Genomic DNA, 23,310 nt, shown 5'->3' with positions numbered 1-23,310 from the left:
ATGGCCCATCAGTCAACCGAACATTCCCTCTGCATAAGCAGGGCTGGTGTTACCGCCACTCCACAGGGAGAAAAGGCGCTTATGTAGACGGGCGCAGGGGAGGTGGGCGGGGTGCGGGCCCCCTCTCCTCTGGCAACGCTCTGCCACCCAATATTTTGCACATTAGGTAAGTGCATGTGCTCATTCTGCCAAGCTTACATCTTCCAACACAGATGTGTCACGCTTGCTGTGAAGCTCAGGTAAGCAGACTCAGACCTGGAGGTGAAGGGCTGACGCCAGCACACAGCACACAGCCAGGTGAGGGCAGAAGACGGTTCTCCGCACTCTCCCTGCAACACCTCTTCTGCCACTTTAACATCCGGGCTGGCTCACACTGCCAACCAGCCTGCAAAGAGCCTGCTTTCAAAGGGGTTGTTCTGCCATAATGAGAGTTCTGGATGCTTCAGAGTTCTGACAGAAACCAATCCCCTTCTCTAATCTTGTGCACAGATAGTGAGAATGGGGTGACCCATGTGAAGAGCATCTCCCCGCCCGCCAACAGGGCCTCTACTGGGTCGGCTTATGGTGAAGACCCACCTCCACCCTGAACGAACAGCTCAGACACCAAGCAATTTTGCCTGACAGCAGTATTTTACTGTTATGACACCGGCTTGTGACCCACTTTACTCCCTGCTCCTTACTTCTCGGTTATAAGCAGTAATTAGCAACATCAGTGTTCTGGCTGGATTGCTCCAGGCCCATTAATAATGCAAGAGCAGGAACAGGATGAATGTGTAAGTGTACAACAGAGGGTTCAAGGTTAAAAGCAGTAATGGGGAGAGTGAAGGGAGGCAGGTAGTGTCGGTAGAAATGTACACGTGCGTGCGTGTGTGTGTGTGTGTGTGAGAGAGAGAGACACACACGGCGGGGCGGGGGGGGAGGAACAAAGAGAGAAAGAGGGAGGGTGCGGGGGGAGATGGGTGATGGAGAGTTAGTTTTAAATCTATTTTTGAAAATGTCCAGCTTCCCTTTAGGGGCAGTATGCACGGCGAAGCAGCTTCTCAGTGTCCTTCATCAGGTTGAGTACAGCTTCTCCTCTCCTCTGGAGTGGTCACATGTCTCTGGTGCGGAGGGTGTCAGTGCTAAGACTCAGGCACTGAAGAGTTACTAGTGTATGAAATTGAGGTCAGAGGAAACTATACCAGTATCTTTCAAACACATTTTTGGTGTTTTAAATGACTTCTCTTATAAAAGGCAATGCCTGCTTGTTCAGCAGAACTGGTACCTTCCCACTTAAGCTTTTACAGGAAAGTCAAGACAAGTGATGCAGAACAGGTCCTGGTCTAGCAGCCAGGCACTCCTTTAGTGCAAGAGACAGAAGACAATGTTGTTGCAACTGCCTCCCCATCTCTGCAAATCTCCATCCCACTGTGCTTCCAAGGGGGGATTTCAAAAGGCACCATATCCAACATTCCTACACGGAGCTTTATATTAGAATCGAATGAAAGCAAATATGCCTGCCAATTAGGCCTGGGAAAGGATTAGTATGGCTATCTGAAAGACATTTGCTGAGGAGATGGGGGAGGGGCCCTGAAGCAAGGTGGACCGCCATCTGTGACTCCTGAGCTGTTTATATCTACATTACCTTCTAAGCAGAGACAACCTTTCACTTGTCCCTCATGCACCAAAAGTGAACTGCTTTACATAGTAGGAAAGTAACAACTTTATATGCTGGTTTCATAACCAAAACCAGACGTTTTAAAAGCCGGTCATAGCAATGCTTGGGTGAATCAGAACCCATCCTTACTTGTTAGTCAGAAATAGTCTCTGTGGGAAAAGGAAGCAGTTGGAAGCAGCCTTGAATCATAATTACTGAAAGCTGCATTTATTCCCATGGGGCCCTGACTTCTGCGCCAGGGTTTTCTCACTGGCTGCATACGGTCCAGCGTGCTGGAGATGGGGCTCCTGCAGAAAGGCCAGCGAGAAGAAGGCAGAGCTGCCAGAGTTCCAGCTCTTTCCACGGGCCACAAAATTGCATCATGTCACCTACAACCTGAGGCAAAGCACTCCTTTTGAGGGTGGTAAAGTCAGACCTCACAGGAATCCAGGAGAAAAGTCTACGGGTTTGAAAATATGCAAGCATGTTTTTAAAATCACGTCTATCATTCTTTTCAAGTGCCCTAAAAACAAAATAAAATCCTTTTGTTTTAAAAGTTCAGAGATGACCGGGTTGATGAAAATGGGCACAGTTACTTTTTTAATTGGAAAAGTAATACACACATAGTACTCCCCCTCCCCCTCAGGGTATGCCTCCCCCCAAGCAATTCCCTACAACCAATTTCTTATCTACCCTTCCACACAGATTTACGCATGTGGCGGCACACACCGCCTCCTCCTCCCACTTGAGACCCAAATACAGCACACAATACGCACTATTCTACACCTTGCCTTTTTTTTTTTTTTAACTTAATACACCTTAGTGATAGCTCCAGATTGGCACAACTGGACTCATGTTATTCTCTTTAATGCTATGGTGTACTGGCTCACAAGTCTAATCTGGTCTGCTGACTCTTTTTGTAAATATAATCTTAACTGGACACAGCCATGTTCATTTGTTCACGTATTGTCTACAGTTACTTAAAAGCTACAAAGGCAAAGCTGAGCAGCTGTGACAGACTATATGGTCCAAAAAGCCTAAAATATTTACTAACTTGCCCCTTTACAAAAAAAGTCTGCCGACCCCTGGTGTATGCCACTGTATGAATGTCCATATGTAATCTGTTCCCTGTTGATGAACATTCAAGTGGAAAAGTGGTATCTTTAAGAATAAAATTAAACTGTAAATGTTTGGAGGCACTAAGACGGATGAGGAGGAAAGAGCAAGAACTAGCTGGAAGAAGCTGGCATGAAGAAGCAGGCATAAAGAGGGAACTTCAGGGCAAGCTATAACCTCCCAAAGTGTTACTTCCTCTTTCTAGAGGAAGTAAGAGGCAAACTGTAGGTCTTTTGATAAAAGGAAATTCCCCTTTGCTGTATCAAAGCTACTCCCTGTGTTTGTGTTTTTCTAAGTTAGGCAAGGCTGCCTGAAGCATACTCTGACCAAATTAGGAAGCAAGCAGGCTGATGTCTCTAAGCTGGTCACCACATGGTCAGGACGCCCAGGCATGCGTAGACAGTGATGGATGGGGAAGGGGAGACTCAGTCCAAGAAAGAAATGCTATCTGCTTGAGAAATTAGCCTTATGAAAATTACACTTAATAAGAATTAGTAATTGTTCTTGAAGATGAAATTCACTCCCTGCTTCTGACAAAATAACGAGGGCTTCCAAGGTTTCTATAAGGAAAGAATGTGTGAGGTGCACAGTGGAGATGAATTCTTTGGGACACTGTTCCGTTTACTCCAAAGGCGGTGAAGGTCATGAGAAGTACCAAGGAAAAATATACCAATTAGCTCTCCGACAGATTAATAAGATATTCAGTTTTACACTACTGAAAAAAAAAAAAACTTAGAAAGGTCATACTAAAAATCAATTGTGTAAATTTCCATTTGAAGACTGACTACCCAACTGCTTTATCTGCTGGAAGGATAAGGGTTTAAACTAGTCTTACACTTTCCAACAAGGCCGAGGTATGCGATGTTGAATCATTCACACTGAGCTCGTTTCTGCCATCTCTACTCAGTGATATGCTCTTTCAGGAATGACTTCTGAGTTAACTTTTGATTCTGAGCCAATCAACTCAGAATCTACTCTGACCACCAGCACTATCTGGGTAATACAATTTAACCTTGAAAATCCTTGCTTTCCTCCCAAATTTCCAGATCAGCAAGATTCTTGGACATGATTTTTATTCCTTTAGGAATGTGCTCAGTTCAGTTTCAGCGTTTGCTTTAAAATCAGACGTGCAGTTAGAGTTAAGGTAAGTTTAAATGACAAAACAAATCTCAGTTCTTCTTTATAGGAAAATCTTCAAGGGAGCCAAGCAAAAAGATGTGGGCACTGTTCTTGGCTCAATCTGAGAACCTGCTCTCTCCAGGGCAGCAGCCGCTCTCCACAGAGAAGGCAGAGACCCAGCGCAGCAATCTGCATGGGCGGCCATGGACTGGCATGGGGCTCCTGTTGAAACAGTGTTTTCTGTGCTGCTTCTTAGTTTGTGTTGAGTTGGTATCCTGGTGCCTTTGCCAGGTTACATGCGGCAGGAAATTCACAGCCACTATCTCCAAAGTGCTCTATACATTGTCAAAACTGCTAAGTGTTTGCTTACTGTCTATTCCTTTATTGACTTTGCATATTCATTTACAATCACCTAAAGGACCCATGAATTTTACAGGTAATACTACAAAGAACATATATTTTCCAAAATTCTGTTTAACTGATACACAAACCCATCAATTAAGACCTGTATTCCTATTAGTCAAGATTTCTGTGACTCATCTTTAACTGAATCAAACTGTACACTAATGGATCACACATGTTAGAGAGCTATCCCTGAACCCAAAGTTCATATATAACCAGAAGACAGAAGTTCAATCGTTTCCTCAAGCTGTGTGAACCTGGCACTTAACCCCTTTCTTCATCTGCACACTGAAGATCTCTGGGCTATATGATTCCCCTCTAACCTCTTTATAAATCCAGCGCTTACAATTACAAATGCAGAGAACCAAATGCCAATAACATAGAACCACCTGGGCAGGCTCAGTGCAGTTTCCTCAACAGGGTTTGAACTACACACTTGTGTCCCACTGGATGAGCGTGAGCTGTCGACAGTACCTAGGTAGCTGGCCGCCCTTCCATGCCCTGCTCTCTCTGACTGGGGCTGCTGCTTGACAGCCTGGCCTAAGCAATGATGTGGGCTCGGCCAACATGCTGCTGCACCTACTGCGGTGCATCCCTCTCCCTGGCTTGTCTTCTGCTTTCTTACTGCAGTGCAGAAGGCACCACGGCTCTACACAAGCTTCGTTGCCCTTTTATGGTAGAAAAATGAATTGCCTGCCCAGCAGTGGATCTGAGAGAGATGACAGAACGGAAAGTTGTCATTTGTTGTGGTTTTGGCAGCAAGAGTGTTCTCCCCTCAGCCACCCTTGGATGGACAGTGCACGCCAGGCATTCAGTGAGGGAAAAGCAAAACCCCAGCCAAACTGCTCCCTGATGCATTCCTCCTTTTCCTGGCCTGCAAAGGGATGTGTTTACTTATGAACCCATCAAGCCTCATTTTTATGAAAATGTACCTTTTACAAAAGGCGTTAAAAGGCTGTTTGTGTTCTGCTGAAAGATTTAAGCAGAGGTGCCCCCAAAACATGGTTCCAATCAGATCACATCCTAGGAATAGACTTCACTTCCTTGAATAATGAGGATGCAGTACTGGAGCTGGGCAGGGAGGTGACCTCACTCTGAAGGAGGGGCTATGACTTTTACTGCAGCCCAGCCCAACCTTGGTCCCTGCCTCCCATATGGCTCAGTCGGACAGGAGAGTAGCCACAAACCCTAGATAAATGCAACTCCTGGGAAAACACACCAATATCCAAGTCCCTGTGGTAATAAACAGCAGTTGGTACCACAGGGCCTTAAACGGTTTGCATTTCTGTCAGGAGGCCCAAAGAAAAAAAGCAGGCCTCCCAACAGCTGGGAAAGCATGTTGTAAAAGGAAAATCTGGCAAATCTTGGAGTTAGGGAAATTAAGCCAACTGAGTGAGAAATTAAGCTTAATCCAGCATGCTTTCGGCTGGAAAACAAGCCTTTTAAAATGTGTGGGGGGAAAACTTTGACGGTTACGTGGTTTTCTTTCATGTTTAAAAAGCACCCAAGGACTTAAAAAACCAAACATGCTGGTGTGGAACTGTAGCAAAGTAGCAACTACTAAAGGAGGTGCCCAGTCTCTCGTTTTCGGGCTCCCTCCACAGAATGCTACATCTACCTACTGAGGGCTGTGCTCTGGGACAGCCCACGCAGGAGGGAGAAGCCTCCCGGACACCCATGCCCAGGCTGTGTCCACCGCTGGCCCTGCACAGCGGCGCCTCCTGACAGCTGCTGCCCCTCCCCTATAGCCCCCAATCGGCCCTCAGAAGACCACGTTTCTTCAGGCCAATCCAACCCCACCGAGGCCTTCTGGAGAAGGAAGGAGAATCATAGCAAGTACCTGAGGCACTGCGTGAATGGACTTTGGGACCAGGTTTGTTAACCAAGGACCATGGGAGTACTGTGTGATCCCAGGTCTTGTGACACTAGGTAACTAGAAATAACCCGTTCTGATAACTAAACTGGTAAGACTTCCCAGCTCCCCTAAGATTCTGTATTTCATCTCTCCCCAGCTCCCACTCCCTCTTTCATGGCTCTGCAAGGTCCACTCTTCTTGTACTTTGATCACATTGTCCTGACATCGGGCCTGCAAAGAGCTCCCTGGAGTGTCCAGAATTAGATCCACTATCCTTACTCTGCTTTGCAAAGCCCTCTTCAATCTGGGGTCTATTTATCTTCCTACTCCCATTTCCTCTGCGCTGTCACACTTGTCTACTGGCTGACCACTCATGCAGCTTTGCTCATATCAGAGTACCAGTCCCCCATCTCCACCCATTAGGTCCCAGTCAGGCCAAGACCCTGCTCTTTCAAGGAGTATTTCCTGACCGCTCTTCCGACTCCCTAGAGCAGTCACCATCACCATCTCACTATTTAACTGTTTTCACAGGAGTTGGCCTCCCCTGCTGGGACTTAGGTTAGGGCTGTGGCTGCCCCTTTTGTATTTCCTGTCTTGGCACAAGTCTAGGCTGAGGGAGTGGCTAACAAACATATTCAGAGAAGAGGGAAGTAACGTTGAGGAGGATAAGGGGCAAGACCCTCATTGGCTGCTCCTGCACAACAGCCAGACAAAGCTTTTTAGGAAGGATTGAGTCCAGGCACGCAGAGCCACGGAATGAAGGGTTTAGGGGCAAGCGTGCTGCCTGGAGAGATAAGGTTAGGTCAGAATGGGTGCTGGTCTTGGGGGAGAAAAGAAAGGTTTTACGGGAGGCAAGAGGGCCTTGGAGGTAAGAGGGCTGTGGTAACAGGACAGGGAGCAACAGATGTTTTTAGCAGCAAATGGGACAGAGGAGGGGAGAGGAAGGCAAAAGGACAAGCCGGCGTCAAAGACAAGAGAAGAAAAAAACTGCAACCTGTTTTACTCTCTTTGGGCTAGAATCTGGATCAGCTTCTCAGACACAGGGAGCTTTTGAAACTTAAAATGCTTTTCATATATATGCTTCTGATGGGAAATAAACTGAAAAGTGCTTTTATGAGGCTACAGGGATTTGATCTGAGAAATTCTCTTAGCTTACTTCTCTTTGAAAACCAAATGCCAATGCCAGTTTGAAAGCCCTCAGTATTCCAGAAATCAGAGACTCTGGACTGGAAGGACACTTGAAAGGTCATCTGGTCTCCCTCCCGGCCTCGAGGCTGGACAGCATGTTGCAAGCCATCCTAGAGGAAGGAGAATCTGTTGAGGGCTGTACATGACTCTCTGGCAGGGCTCCGCGCAGGGCCCCAGGCTCCTGGAACCCGTTTCACTGGTTACATTACAGTCTAGCGATCCATCTTGGATTCCTGACCAGCAGTTGAAGTCTGTTTTCACAGGGAAGCTAGAAAACACCAGGTCACCACCACTTGTATGGAAGAATCTTGTACCAACAGAGAAACTGCACACACACAGCCTTCCCTCCTCCAGGATGACTAGCCCTTTAATCTTCCCACAAATAGCTGCTGACATTTTCCTGTTATGTTAAAAATTTTCCTCATCTCATAAAAAAGTGACTACACCATGAAACAGAATATTTGAGTGAAGGGTCTTGCCAGTTTCCAAGAGTGAGGTGACCTCAAAGCAGTAAAGCAAACTAGGTCAGACATAGAAAAGTCAAACACATCTAGATTTACATTTGTTTTTTAAATTAACTTATTATGAAAAAAATTTAAACATATGCAAAAGCAGGTAATATAATGAACCCCGTGTACCCACCACTCATGTTTAATAATTATCAGCTCAAGGCCAATATTGGCTTTTTCTAAACCCTATCTGCTCTCCTGTCCTCCCTCTTCCAATATAATTTCAAACCAAATCCCAGATTACACATCATTTCATTTGTAAGCATTTCAGTTTGTATCTCCAGAAGATAAGGACTCTTAAAAAAGCAACCCATCATACCAAAAATCACACCTAAAAACACACAAATAATGATAAGTAGGAAAACCCTGGATTTGATTCCTGATGTCACCTGCTCTGATTCTGCCCAAACATTCCTCTCCTCTACCGCTTCCCTCGCCAGCATTCCTCCTCCCTGACACAGACACTCACGGGGATACAAGGGTGTTTTCATGCTTGTATCATTACCATAGCAACAATTTCCCTTCTACCTGGAAGGCTGGAAGCCCTGCAGTGTTCTGTGCTGAGAATGCAAAGAGGGGACACTATTGCTCTGCACTCCAACACACACACACACACACACACACACTCTCCTTCCTCAAGGACATCATGATGAGGATCACTAAAACAAGATGCTGACACCTAATAACACACAATTAGTGTAAAGACAAAAAGGAGGCAAATGACTCTATAAAAAGGTATTTTGTAGCTTATCAATTCTTGAGGGGTTTTAATGTGAGATTTCTAAATACTTTAAATCAAAATGCATCTCTTTGATGAGGCCACAGACAGAAAGATACATTAAGTTATTTTAGCAAAATGTCTAAAGGCACTAAACAAGTAACATGTGGTTTCCAGAAAAAGAGGCACTCAAAGCTTCTGATCCCCGTATGGTTTGTGAACAGGGTTAGGCTGTTATGAGTCTGATAAGCAATGGCTAATGGTGGCCACAAAAACCATGAAAAAGGGTCAGAGTTTCTATTTTAATAAAGTGCCCATATAAACCTGCTAATCCACAGAATTTTTTTAAGTACCACAGACAGTGTATTTTAGTAGAGACCCAAACAACAACAGACAGACAAGGAGGTATGTCCTTTTGCTACAAGGACAGTAAAAGGTGAGCAGCCCCAACCTCCAGACCTGCCTGCTGCACTGCACGTGCAGGTGATCGTCAAGACTGAAGGTCAGCGCCCTGCTAAGAAGACAGTTACCAATGAGTCATGGAGACAAACCATAGATTCAAAAAAAAATCTTCCCTTTGTGACTAATTCCGAATTCTCCATCAAAAAGTACTATCGGTTTTGTTTCTAGGCCCTTCCTATACTCATCTCTTTAAATATCATTCCCTGAGATGCCAATCCTTCTGGACAGGGATAAAAAAAAGATCAACGTGAAACCTGAAAGGAGGGGACACAGCAGTGGTGTAGACCAAGCAACTGAGACACGGAGAGCAAACCCAGGAGCAGCCTGCTTTAAGACATAGCTCTCCCCAGGGCAGAACAGGGCTCTCTCTCAACTTGAATACTGTGGGCTGAAGTGAAAGCGGGCCTTTCTGACAGAACATACTGGTGAGCAAAAAATTTAGCTTCAAAAATCTATCCCCTTTCCATTGTGACATGCTAGTAAGAAATGAAATTTTTTGAGTACATGATCTGAAAAATTAAGGTAAGTGAGGAGTCCTCTTTTGGTCCCTTGATGGGACTTTACATCTGCTGACTTTAGGGGAACTCTGTGCTGATTTTACAAACCTGGGAGAGGTTCCGCCTTTCTAGGAATTCCTTTCCTCACCTGAGCATGCACTGCACCTGCACACGCTGCTGGCATCAGTCTCTGTTTACTGACCGAGGAAGTGCTGGGCAGTGGCGTAAGCACTTCAGCTACATCACGTCATTTAACACACCCTGCCCTCCTGCCCCGCCCCGGTGTAGATTTATTGGGATACAACTGACAAGCCATTTGCTTTTCACAAAAGCTCCACAAGACAGGGGCAACTGTTCTTACAGATACAGAAAATGTGGCCCAGGGAGATGATGCTTTTACCCTAGGTCACAAAGCCAAGAGGAGGAAGAGCTGGAATTAAAGCATGAGCAGGTTTAACAACAAAATCCCTGTCTTAACCACTATGCCAGACTGTCTCCTTAGCTGCATCACAGGCAAAAGCCATGGATTTCTTTAATATTTATATCCTCATGGCACCCAGCACAGGGCTGGACAGAGCAGTGCATCCATGAATATTCCTCACGTAACTATATTCAAAAAGAACTCTCAAAAAAGAGAGAACTTACTAATAAAGCACAGCAAAAAAAGTTCTTGTCCCAAGCAATGCTGACACAGGAGAAAGGCAAAGCCTCTTCATTCTGAAGTGAACAGGAAGTTCTGTGATATGTCTCCTAGAAGGTGGCAACATTTTAACCATTTAAAGCAGCTTCACTAAGAAGCATCAGGGCTTCCCTGGTGACACAGTGGTTAAGAATCCACCTGCCAATATACAGAACACGGGTTCCAGCCCTGGTCTGGGAAGATTCCACATGACACGGAGCAACTAAGCTCGTGCACCACAACTACTGAGCCTGCGCTCTAGAGCCCGCGAGCCACAACTATTGAGTCCACACACCTAGAGCCTGTGCTCCACAACAAGAGAAGCCACCACAATAAGAAGCCCATGCACCACAACAAAGCGTAGCCCTCGCTCCCTGCAACTACAGAAAGCCTGCGTGCAGCAACGAAAACCCAATGCAGCCAATAAATGAAAAATACAATAAATAAATAAATTAGAAGAAAAAAAAAAAAAAAGGAAGCACCAGAACGTTCTCTGGGGGGCAAGACAGAGCAGTGTCCATTTCCTGAGGGTGAGGGAAGTCGGCAAAAACCCAAGGCCCAGTCTGCTGCTCTGTCCTCAGGCCCTGAGTCCACACTGACAGCTCAGTGTCTGGACCACCTTGGCTCTGAAATGCACTCCACCACCTGCCGAAAGTCAGCAGTCAACCTCTGAGTTTCAAGGGGAGAAATCTGAGGGGCTGCGCCAGCCCCTGAGAGGAAGCAAGCATGGCAGCGCTGCTTGTGCCCACTTAGCAGTCCCGTAACCTCAAGGATATCATGGGTTCAGTTTCAGACCACCGAAAAAAGCAAATATGCGATAAAGGGAGTCACATGAATTTTTTGATTTCTCAGTGCATATAAAAGTTATGTTGACATAATACTGTACAATGTACTATTAAGTGTACAATTAATGGCATTATCTCTAAAAAATGTATACACCTTAATTAAAAAATATTTTATTGCCGAAGAATGCTAATCATCACCTGAGCCTTCAGCAAGTCAATATTTCTACAATAGTAACATCAAAGGTCACTGATCACAGATCACGACAGACATAATAATAATGAAAAAGGCTGAAACACTGCAAGAATTACCAAATTGTGCCAATGTGCCACAGAGACACAGAGTGAGCAAATGCTGTTGGAAAAATAGTAACAACAGACTTGCTCAATGCAGGGTTGACAGAAACCTTCCATTTGTAAAAAAAAAAAAAATTAAAAAAAAATTGCAGTATCTGAAGTGCAATAAAATGAGGTCTGCATGTATAAGAATAAAAACTATTTCTGTACAGTTGAGGGAGAATAAATATACATGTTTAATTCATACTGGCATTTCAGTTTAATACATGTATATTTTTACCTTTCCCTCTTTTGGGTAGATATCTCCCTTTTAAATAACTACTGCAAACAACAGCAGAGACCGTATTTACTTGACTTTTATTAGGGAAGGCAGGGTGGGAAGAGGTAAGCAATATTTACCTTTTGCTGCTATTATCCTTCTTGGATACACAAACACACACCCTCAACTGGAAGACCTAGCTTCTCAAACACAATGTTTGATGTGTTAAGATGTCAAGCAAGGAAGTGTGTGTAATTATCAACCAAAATCTTTCAAGGACTAAGAAGCCCATGATGAACTGACTCACTATGTTGTTTACTATGGGGAATTTTAAAAAGTGGAAACTGACAAAAATATTAAGACAAAAAAAAAAAGAGTTAAATCCTAAAACCTCACTGGTACAGTGCCAGCTCTGCTCAGTGCTTGATGGGAGGACGGCTCACAGGGGATGGCCTTCGGGAGCCACTCTGGACTGTTTGGGGCAGTAGGGAGGACCCCCCTTTGGGTTCTCAGCTCCACCATTTTTCCCCAGTGGCCACTTCATAGGGTGGCTATGGGGACCTACGGGAGCCTAGGGCCCTGCAAGGCACCCTTCCCGACACACCTGCACACCACTGCAGCCTGAGGTCTTAAGCTGTTCTGCCGGAACACTCGGGTTCCGAAGGAAGTGACTCACCTTGAGAGAAGCAGCAGCAGCTGAATGCCTGAGAAGGAATTCCCACCCCACCCCACCCCACTTCTTTTGTGGACTTGCATTATGCAGTAAATGAGCCCTCATTTGGGGACTTAAAAATCCTTCTATTACCCAGACACTTGTTTCGTTTCAACGTTACTTCTTGAATATAGGTCCTCCCTGGTAGTGGGAACAAGAAGATCAAGCTTCATTCATATCTAGATAAATGTAAAGGCCTGTGCTCAGCACAGGAGTCAGCTGACTGGCTGGGCCTCAAATTATAATGCTGCTAAAAGGTGCCAACCGTCCACTGTCACAGCTGGAGCTGCCCTGGCACTGACAGCTGGTCGTCTTATTTACATTCTCTTCACGCAGCCATTGAGCTACTGTAGGCGGCTGCAGATGCCTGTTTTTTTAGCAACAAACCAGTTCATTGCAGATGTGAATTTTGGTTATATTTTACTGCTGTAGAGTCAGTAACACTGAATGCTACCAAGGATAGGATGGGGCCTGAAAAGCATGAAAAAAGATGAATAGGGAAGAAAGCTGGCAGGTGGGAAAGATACATAAAAAGAAATGTAAGTGACACTGGGGAAAGATGAGTGGTTATACAATCACATTCACATTCTCAGGCTCCACTAAAAGACATGAAACTAGGTGTTCCTTACAGTTACTCTGATGAAAGTCTCACCACCCAATGGTCTCCCTAATGGCATTTGCTTCTTGAGTATTCTTAAAGCTCTATCTGTGGCCCCAGCTACCCTTCCGGAAAGCTCTACTTACATACCTCTGAGTTTACGGAGCAAAGTTATGATTCTAAACAGGGAGAAAGAGACCCAACAGGGAAATTTCTGACCCTGAAAAATATTCCAGAAGTGTCACTTTCAAATCTCTTTTTAATCTTAACACCCTGCAGTCCCACACCAAACACATTCACTCCACACCTAAAAGTGGCATGTTGAAAACAAACCGATAAATCCTTTATCTGAGTGCACACAGGACACCGAAGGCCTTCCATCAGGACAAAGGCATTCCATCATATCAATGAAACAAAGACTCTCCTCCCATTTCATCAAAGATACACTGTCTTATTCTTCAGGGATTTCAGGGGAATGATTCCAGGCATTCGAGCCCTCCTCCAGATAAAGCATTAATATAAACACCTCATCTCAGAGTGACAAGTTCCTGGAAATCTAACTGGAGTTTAGATTACTGGCAGTGACACTGCAATAAGGAAGCAGAAGCCCTTAGTCTCATAAGGGCCAAAATTAGCTTGTGGCTCATTTCTTGAAGATGAGGAATCCTCAAGGATTAATGGTTGGTTTAGCCATCTAGCTGAAGAGAAAGGAAGTCATAAGGAGAATGTGTACAAGTGAAAGAGGTAAAAGCATGTGCCCTAATAACAATGACATCTTTGATGTTAAATTCTGAACACGCAGAGTGGTTTGCTTTGGTACTAAACCTAAAAGAATTCTGTCAATTCTGCTTGCAAGACCGTGTTTTGCTGACACACACTTTTGTAATGCCCACGAGAAAACCTGTCTTCACAGAGTGTTAGTGCCACCTTGTGGTGAATCTTTCCATAGCTCCTAATAGGATCAAATGTTTTAAGTTCTTTTTTTAAAAAAATTATTTATTTATTTATTTATTTATTGGCTGCATTAAGCCTTCATTGCTGCATGTGGGCTTTCTCTAGTTGTGAGCAGGGGCTGCTCTTCATTGCAGTGCACAAGCTTATTGTGGTGGCTTCTCTTGTTGGGGAGCTGGGGCTCTATGCATGTGGGCTTCAGCAGTTGTGGCACACAGGCTCAACAGTTGTGGCTCACAAGCTCTAGAGCACAGGCTCAGTAGCTGTGGCGCACAGGCTTGGTTGCTCTATAGCATGTGGGATCTTCCTGGACCAGGGATCAAACCCATGTCCCCTGCCTTGGCAGGTGGATTCTTAACCACTGTGCCACCAGGGAAGTCCCCTCCCTTCTTTTCAAAGGACAGGTGGGAACTTCTTGGTAACCGTTAACTGGCAATAACTTGCCTCAGGTCCCATGAGACAGTTTTCCCTTTATTTCTCACAGTTAGGGTAACACTGCAGGTCTCACAGGGTAACACTGCAGGTCTTACCCTAATGGTAGAAAGCAAGTCTAGAAAGTGAAGGCTACTGTCTGCAAGTGAGGGTCAGGTTCTGAAGCACACTGTGATCGATAACACTATGATGCATTCTCTTCACTGTAAAACACTATTAAGGGACATAAAAAGATGTGAATCACTGGAAAGACTTATTTTCAACTTTGATAGCAGGACTCAATGTTTTTAAGGTAATACTTCCCCTGAACTCACCTATAAATCTGATGAGAATCTAATGCACATGCTGCCAGCATCCTTGGATGCCAGCATTCTCTGACTCCTGTGACCTAACTCCTAGAGGGCCTCACCCCACCCCATCCCCAGCTCCCTGCATTCCATCCTCTGCCTTCCCCCAGGGCTCCCTCCTTTCAATGTTTCTTACTCCTGACTCCAAAACCTTCCTGCAGCCTAGATCTCGCCTGTGTTCCTGACCCTAGTCATGTACCAAATAATTACTGAGCACCTGATATGTGCCAGGCATTGGGAAAAAGTATGCTTACTGAATACCTAAATACCTCCACCCTCAAAACTCAACATGTCCAAAACACAGTTGATCTCTCCTGGAACCTATGCCTATTCTATTTCCAATTTTGTGTGAAGAGCATCATCACCTACTTAGTGGCTCAAACCAGAAAAGTGAGTCATCTGGGCTTCTCCCCACCCCCACAATCAAAATATCTCTTTCTAATCCTATTTCCTTACTGTCTTTCTTTTTCTCCACCCCCACTGTCAGTTTTGGTTCTCATGATCTGTACCAGTCAGAATGTGCTAGGTTATGCTGTTGGAACAAACTCAAACTTCAATAGCTCAAAACAAACTTATTTCTACATGTCCACCTTGGCAGAATGAAAAGAGACAGAGAACCATATGCTCACTTTTTTAAATTGTAGTAAAAAACACATAACATAAAATCTACCCTATAAACACACTTTAAGCACACAGTTCAGTATTATTAACTATATGTACATTGCTGTGCAAAGCTCTAGGACTTCTGCATCTTGTGTGATGAAAATTCTACACCCATTGCACAGCAAATCCCTAGTTTCCTCTCCCCTACAATTCTACTTTCTGCTTCTATGAGTCTGACTACTTTAGATATGTCCTGTTAGTCGAATCATACTGTATTTGTTTGTGACTGGCTTATCTCACTTAGCATAATGTCCTCAATGTTCACCCATGGCACAGAATTTCCTTCTTTTTAAATACTGAATAACATTCCATTATATGGATAGACCATATTTTCTTTATCCATTTACCCACTGATGCAGGGGTCCCCAACCCCTGGGCAGTGGACCAACAGTGGTCCTCGGCCTGTTAGGAACCAGACCGCACAGCAAGAGGTGAATGGCGGGTGAGCAAAGCTTCCTCTGCTGCTCCCTATTACTCCCCATCACTTACATTACTGCCTGAACCATCCATCCCTGTGGAAAAATTGTCTTCCATGAAACTGATCTCTGGTGCCAAAAAGGTTGGGGACCGCTGCACTGACGGATATTTAGGCTGTTTCCATATCTTGGCTATTATAAATAATAATGCAGTGAACATGGTAGCGCAAATATGTCTACAAGATCCTGTTTTCAATTCTTTTGGATAAAAATCCAAAAGTGGGATTGCTAGATTGTACTGTAGTTTTATTTTTAATTTTTTGAGGACACTTCATACTATTTTCCATAGCAACTGTACCATTTTACATTCCCAACAACATCCTGTAATAGTTTCAATTTCTCCATATCCTTGCCAACACCTGTTATTTTTTTTTTTGTTTTTGATAGTGGCCACTCTAATAGACATGAGGTTATACCTCACTGTGGTTTTGATTCGCATTTCCCTGATGATTAGTTATATAGAGCACCTTTTCATATACCCGTTAGCTATCTGTATGTCTTCTTCACAGAAATGCCTAGTCAGATCCTCTGCCCATATTTGCTTTTTATTGTTGTTGTTTGTTACTGAGTTGTAGAAATTCCTTATATATTATGAATACTAATGTTGTATCAGATAAACAGGTTGCAAATACTTTTTCCCATTCCAAAGGCTGCCTTTTCACTCTGTTGACTGTTTCCTTTGCTGCCCAGAAGCTTTTTAGTTTGGTGCAGTCCCATTTGTCTATTTTTGTTTTTGTTGTCTGTGCTTTTAGTGTTAGATACAGGAAATTACTGCCAAGACCAATGCTAGGAAACTTTCCTCCTATGTTTTCTTTCAGGAATTTTATAAGTTTTAGGTCATTTGTTTAAGTCTTTAATCCATTTTGAGTTGACTTTATATACAGTATAAGATAATGTCCAGGGACTTCCCTAGTGGTGCGGTGATTAAGAATCCACCTGCCAATGCAGGCAACACAGGTTTGAGCCCTGGTCCAGGATTCCACATGTCGCTCAGCAAACAAGCCCATGTGCCACAACTACTGAGCCTGCGCTCTAGAGCCCGTGAGCCACAACTACTGAAGCCCATGCACCTAGAGCCCATGCTCCGCAACAAGAGAAGCCACTGCAATGAGAAGCCCTCTCACTGCAAGAAAGAGTGGCCCCCATTTGCCTCAACTAGAGAAAGCCTGTGAGCAGCAATGAAGACCCAATGCGGCCAAAAATAATAATAAAAAAAAAAGATAATGTCCAATTTCATTTTTTTGTATGTGGTTATCCAGTTTTCCCAGAAACATTTATTGAAGAGACTATCCTATTGTATAGTCCTGGCACCCTTGACTATATATGCATGGATTTATTTCTGGGCTCTCTGTTCTGTTCTATTGGTCTGTATGTCTGTCTTTATGCCAGTAATAATACTGTTTTGATTGCTGTGGCTTCATAATATGCTTTGAAGTGAGAAAGTGTGAGGCCTCCAGCTTTGTTCTTCCTCAAGATTGTTTTGGCTACTTGGGCTCTGTATGAATTTTAGGGTTGTTTTTTCTGTTTCTGTAAAAAATGCCATTCGGATTTTCATAGTGACTGTACTGAATCTGTAGATGTCTTTGGATAGTATGACATTTTAATAACCAATCTATGCACGTGGATGTCTTTCGACTTATTTGTGTCTCCTTTAATTTCCTTCAACAGTGTTTTGCGGTTTTCAGTGCATAAGTCTTCCACCACCTTGGTTAAGTTTATTCATAAGTACTTTATTCTTTTTGATTCCATTATAAATGGAACTGTTTTCTTAATTTACTTTTTGGATTGTTTGCTGTCAACATATAGAAATTCAACTGATTTCTCTATGTTGATTTTGTATCCTGCAACCTTGCTGAATGTTAGTTCCAACAGTTTTTTGTGTGTGTGAAATCTTTATGGTTTTCTGCATATAAGATCATATCACCTGTGAGCAGAGATAATTTTACTACTTCTTTTCCGACTTGAATGCCTTTTTTTTTCTTGCTTATTGCTGCAGCTAGGACTTCCAATACTATGTTGAAGAGAAGTGGCAAAAGTGATCCTTGCCTTTTTTCTGATCTTAGTGGAGATGTTTTAGTTTTTCACCATTGGCTATAGGCTTTTCATACATGGCCTTTATTATACTGAGGCAATTTCCTTCTATTCCTAGTTTGTTGAGTGTTTTTTATTATGAAATGGTGTTGAATTTTGTCAAGTGATTTTTCTGCATCTATTGAGATGATACAATTATCGTTCCATTAATGTGGTCTATCACACTGACTGATTTCTGCTGAACCATCCTTCATTCCAGGGATAAATCCCATTTGGTCATGGTGTATAATCGTTTTACTGTGTTGTTGGATTTGGTTTGCTAGTATTTTGTTTAGGAGTTTGCATCTACATTTGTCAGAAATGTTGGTCTGTTGTCCTTTTGTGGTGTCTCTGTCTGGGCCTGGTAGTAGGGTGATGCTGGCCTCATAAAATGTATACTTGAGAAGACGTATATTCTTCTCCTGCTCCTATTGGGTGGAATGTTTTATATGTCTGTTAGGTCTATTCGGTTAATAGTGTTGCCCAAATCCTCTGTTTCCTTAACTGATTTTCTGTCTGCTTGTTCTATGTATGATTGAAAATGGAATAGTGAAATCTACTACTATTATTAAATTGCCTGTGTATTTCTCCTTTCAGATATGTCCATGTTTGCTTCGTATGTTTGGTGCTGTGATGTTGGATGCATATACATTTATCCTTTTTTTTTTTTTTTTAAGTACATTTATTGAGATACAGTTGACATACAATAAACTGCATATATTTAGAGTGTACAATTTGGCCATTTTTTTTTTTATTAGTAATGTATATATGACAATCCCAATCTCCCAATGGATGCACATATATTTATCCTTGTTATATCTTCCTGGTGAACTGACCCTTTGACCCTTATATAATGTCCTTCTCTTGTGACAGTTCTGAGTTAAAAACTATTTTGTATGACATAAGTATGGCCACCCTGGCTCTCTTTTGGTTATTATTTGCATGAAATATCTTTTTCCATTAAATTTCAAGTGAGTCTTCTGTAGACAGTATATAGCTGGATTAAAAAAAAAATCCATTTAGCCACTCTGTGTCTTTTGATTTGGAAATTTTAATCCATTTATATTTAAAGTAATTACTGACAGGGAAGAACTTACTATCGCCATTTTGTTGTTCTCTGTCTTGTAGCTTTTTGGTCTCTTTTCCTCTCTTGCTGTCTTCCTTACAATGTGTTTCACTGAATTTCTTGCAGTGACATGCTTTGATTTCTTTCTTTTGTGTATATTTATAACAATCTATTTTCAGCTAACAGCTGTGATCACATACAAAACCTCTGCTCTCTTACCTCCCTTCCATTTCATGTTGCTGATGTCACAAATTACACCTTTTATATTGTGCATCCATAAACATATTTTATATATTTTTAATACTTTTGTCTTTTAAGTTCTACACCAGAGTTAAAAGTGATTACACACACACATTACAAATACAAATATGTATTCTGTTTCTCTATATGTTCACCTTTACCATGAGCTTTATACTTTCATGTGCTTTTGTGTTTCTATCTAGCATCCTTTCATTTCAATGCAAACAACTTCCTTGAGCATTTCTTGTATACAGGGCAGGCCTAGTGGTGATGAACTCCCTAAGCTTTTGTTTATCTGGGAATGTCTTAATTCCTACCTCACGAGTCAGTATTCTTGATGGCAGGGTTTTTTCTTTTTTTTCATCTTACTCTCTTCTGTTCTGTAAGGTTTCTGCTGAGATATCCTCTGAGAATCTTATGGGAGACCCACTGTACATAACAAGTTGCCTTTCTCTTGCTGTTTTAAAAATTCTCTTTGTCTCTGACTTTTGACCATTTGATTATAAAATGTCTGGGTCCATCCTAATTGAGCATCTTTACGATGATTATCTGGATTCTTTGTCAAGTAATTCACATACCTCCATTTCTTTAGGGACAGTTTCTGAATATTTATTTTGTTCCTTTGGTTCTTCTTGTGCCCTGTTACTTTGTCAGGATCTACACATCTGAAAATCTCTCCCAGTCTTTAGACTGGCTTTGTACAGGGAAAAACCTTCACCAATCAACCAGGCTATAGATTATGGAGGACTCTCAAACCTCTTCTCTGCATGTACCTTCTCTGGACTTATGTGTGTTTAAGTTCCCAATTTAGAGAGGTTTTGCTGGTTTCTTTTTTCAGGTGCTTGTAATCTCTTGCTCCCTCTGGTGTCTGTCTATAGTACTGCAGGTTCTCTGGAGCTGCAGTAAGATGCCCAGCTCTTTTTTGTTCTCAGTAGCCCTTAGGCGTCTAGAGAATGGTGGGCCTCATCAGTGCTCTGAGTGGGCAAGAGAGAAGCCAGTCCCTTGAAGAGCTCTGCTCTCCCCCCAAAAGCTGGATTATTGGGTATACGTCCCACTCTTCCTTTCCCCTAGAGGCAAAAGCCACAGACATGTGATGGCCTCTGTCTATTTATACTGTGGGTTCTGTGGAGCAGCAGCAAGCCTTTCAGCTCTCTTTTTTTCACAGAGGCTTCCAGGCATCTAGATTATGCAGGGTCCTCTCAGTGCTGCGTCAAATGAGACAGAAACCAGCCCCCTGGGCAGTATCCCAAAAAGCTGGAACACTGGACACATGCTCCAACTCTTCCTCTCAACCAAGCAGAAGCTGGGAATTGGGGTTTTTTTTTTCCCCTGCTCTTTCTACACTAAGCCAACGAAAGGGGCAAAGGTGAGTGAGTGTATGCTAGTCCAAATCACTACCTTTATTCTTGGCGATCTGAAACCTGGTGTTTCCTCCTGTCAGTGCTTAGATTCAGGAAAGATATAAGCCAGCTCCTTGGGTAAGCCCTCTGAGAAGTCTGAATGTTAGATGTATGTTCTAATCTGCCCTTTACCTCCCAAGGAGAAGCAAGGAGTTAGGCCGTTTCCTTCCATGTGTGCTATGTGTGCTGGGGGACGGGCTCTGGTGAGTGAGTTCCATTAATTTTCCTACAGGTCTCAATGTAGCTGACTGCCCTGTCTGGAGTGCAGGAGCCTTGTAACCAGTTTCTAGATTTCTCACAAAGGAAACTGGTCTATGTATCGTTGAATCAGTGTTTCTGTGGGGGAAGGAGAGTTTGGGGCTACCTATCCTACCACCTTGCTGCCATCACTCCTAAGTATATGTTTTACCACTTTTTCTACACGTGACCTCTCACCCCTACTCACATTTCACTGGCCAAAAGATGAGTGAGCGTATGCTAGTCCAAACCACTGCCTTTGTTCTTGGCGATTTGAAACCTGGTGCTCCAAGTTCAGCAGGGCATATATATTCCTCCCACAGAGAGGAACTAGAATATTTGTTTTTTCTGCTTAGGATCTTAAGAGCCTCTAGGAGGCTTTTGCTGACATCCCAGGTTGGATGTTCTTAAAATACTCATGGGACGCTGTTTCAGACCCATACGTACCCTGATACATTTTTGTAACTGTCTTTGGCCTTTCAAATCATATATGAGGACCTTCACTGGCAGAGTCTAATTTGGAATCATTCCAGGAAATGTAATTCCTAGCTCAAACTTAGCAATTCATGGAGACTCCACAGGGGGGTGACAAGGATGTGCATCTCTCACCTAGATTACTCAACAGCCAAACAGATCTCCCTGCTTTTTCACTCTCCCATCCGCCTGCCTCAGAATGGTGCTAAAGGCCCGCATGGCCCCGGCTGCTCCCAGCTCGTGAGCCTTTCTCTTCACACTCCCAGTCAGTGTCTGGGATGCTACTGCTCCTTGGACCCAGAACATTCCACATCTTCACTTTCACTTTACTCCTACCCTTTTCTTCCCTTGGCTATTGCCTTCTTGTTCTCTGTATCTTAGTTCAGGCACTGCCTTCCCAGGCATTCTAGAGCTGGACACACTGGAAACACACAGGACAGTCAGTTACTCTCCTTTCTTAGTTCCAAGAAGCCAGAGATAACGGAACATTTGTTATAACAACAGTCTGGGGTGGGGAAAAATTACTAAATGGATATACCAATTGTAAGAAAACATCCAGATTTTACACAGAAATGTTAATGTTGAAAACAAAATGAGTAAGGTTTTAGTCTATCAGTGTAGTTTCTTCTTCCTTTTCCAATATTTACTTTCATTTTTTCACTCACCAAAAGATGGAGATATTATAATATCCAACTCTGATCATTCTATTTTAGGAAAATGGCTTAAAACATATTTGCCTAGGTTGATGCCAATATAATATTCCTTAAAAACTCTTAAGTGGCTTACAAATGGTTGACAAATTTCAGACATTCTTAGTTCACAGAGTAGGAGTCTAAGGGGGAGAAAGATTTTCAGCAGCAAGGTGACTAAACAGCTTTGGTGTCACCCAAGACAATCAGTTCTTATGAAAACAGCTGAGTGAATCATCTACCAGATGTGACAGAGATGCCACCATGGTACCCAATTCTTTAATCAAAGAAATACTGCTTGGACTTTGAAAGTGGCAGGAGGTGGGCGCTCATGTGTGCATACAGAAAAGAAGTATTTGAGCACAACAGGGAGGTGAAAGAGCAAGCAAGAAAAATGCTGGCACAATGGAAGAAACACAAAGCCCTTCACATTTTACATTACAGCATCCATCCTTTAGGAAGATGGCATAAAACGGATCCAGAGCTATGTGATTAAAATTCCGTAAGTGGCCCCCATCTCTGCAATGAAGTCAACCACCATTCACAAAGTACTCATCTTCTCTTGCTTTCATGAAAAGGAGAGCATGCGAATCCTTCTCATGGGTCAGCATGCAGATTAATAGCAGATACATGTGCCACTAAGGCAGTCCATAATACCACAACTCAAATATGAACCTACAAAAAATATTTGCCTCCCTACCTTTCGGCAGCGAGGATTGGGACAACTGAACCTCTTCACATCACTGTCCAACAGAGCAGGAAAGCTGCAGGAGGGGCACCTAGAATCAAAACAGCAGAAAAAATATTACTCAGAATACTAAAGCCTGATTTGTTCCACGTGACTGTTCATACTAAGATGGAGTTTTCAGCTGGACAGTCACACCTCCTTTTACTCCTTAACTTTTCATTAAAACACAGACTGAGGCTCTCCTTGGTGTCAGCTCTCACCAGGAAATGCAGGTGCCATTCTGAGTCCTGCCTCAGTGCAAACCACTCAACAAACATACCTTTCTGAGAACTCCTTACACACATCACCTTTCCTCTAACTCACTGCACAAGGACTGTACCTATAAGCTGGATGATTAAAAGGTGCCACAAGGAAAAATTTGAACTGCAGATTTTCCCATTAATAAAATTATTTTCTTATTTCGAAGCAAGAAATGCCAAAAAACCTGAAGATAGAGCTCTGTTACAGAATTTCTGTTGTCAATGAAAGGGCCCAGGCAGTCTTCCTAACGGGGAATGAGTTGGCAAATGACGCTGACTCTGAGAACTCACCTGACAAGCTCATCAGCGTAGGCTGCAGCAACTTCTTCTTCTGCTTTTCTCTCATAGTATTTATACAGGATGGTCTGGGGAAGCACCTTCTCCAGTTCACTGGTTGGGAATGAACATGTGCAGCTGCCTTCCATGCAACTGAGCTCTGACTAGAATGA

General features: G+C 43.2%; 1 protein-coding gene across 4 annotated transcripts in view; it reads right to left on the bottom strand.

The window, feature by feature from the left end:
* The window catches only part of RNF216 (ring finger protein 216), a 160,453-nt gene that overhangs the window by 73,220 nt on the left and 63,923 nt on the right, over positions 1–23,310 (bottom strand). For 3 of the 4 annotated variants that reach the window (XM_057748631.1, XM_057748632.1, XM_057748633.1), the window contains exons 12-13: positions 23,153–23,301; positions 22,575–22,653 (exon numbers count right to left, since the gene is read on the bottom strand). In XM_057748631.1, coding sequence (XP_057604614.1) covers positions 22,575–22,653; positions 23,153–23,301 — 228 coding nt within the window. Of the gene's footprint in view, positions 1–21,306; positions 21,607–22,574; positions 22,654–23,152; positions 23,302–23,310 lie in introns of those variants that run through there. The other variant, XM_057748634.1, reaches the window with a different exon arrangement.

This window comes from Hippopotamus amphibius, chromosome 9 (assembly GCF_030028045.1).
Source record: "Hippopotamus amphibius kiboko isolate mHipAmp2 chromosome 9, mHipAmp2.hap2, whole genome shotgun sequence".
Classification (NCBI taxonomy): Eukaryota; Metazoa; Chordata; class Mammalia; order Artiodactyla; family Hippopotamidae; genus Hippopotamus; species Hippopotamus amphibius.
Note: the sequence above shows the minus strand (reverse complement) of the source record. Positions and strands in the feature narration are given on the sequence as shown.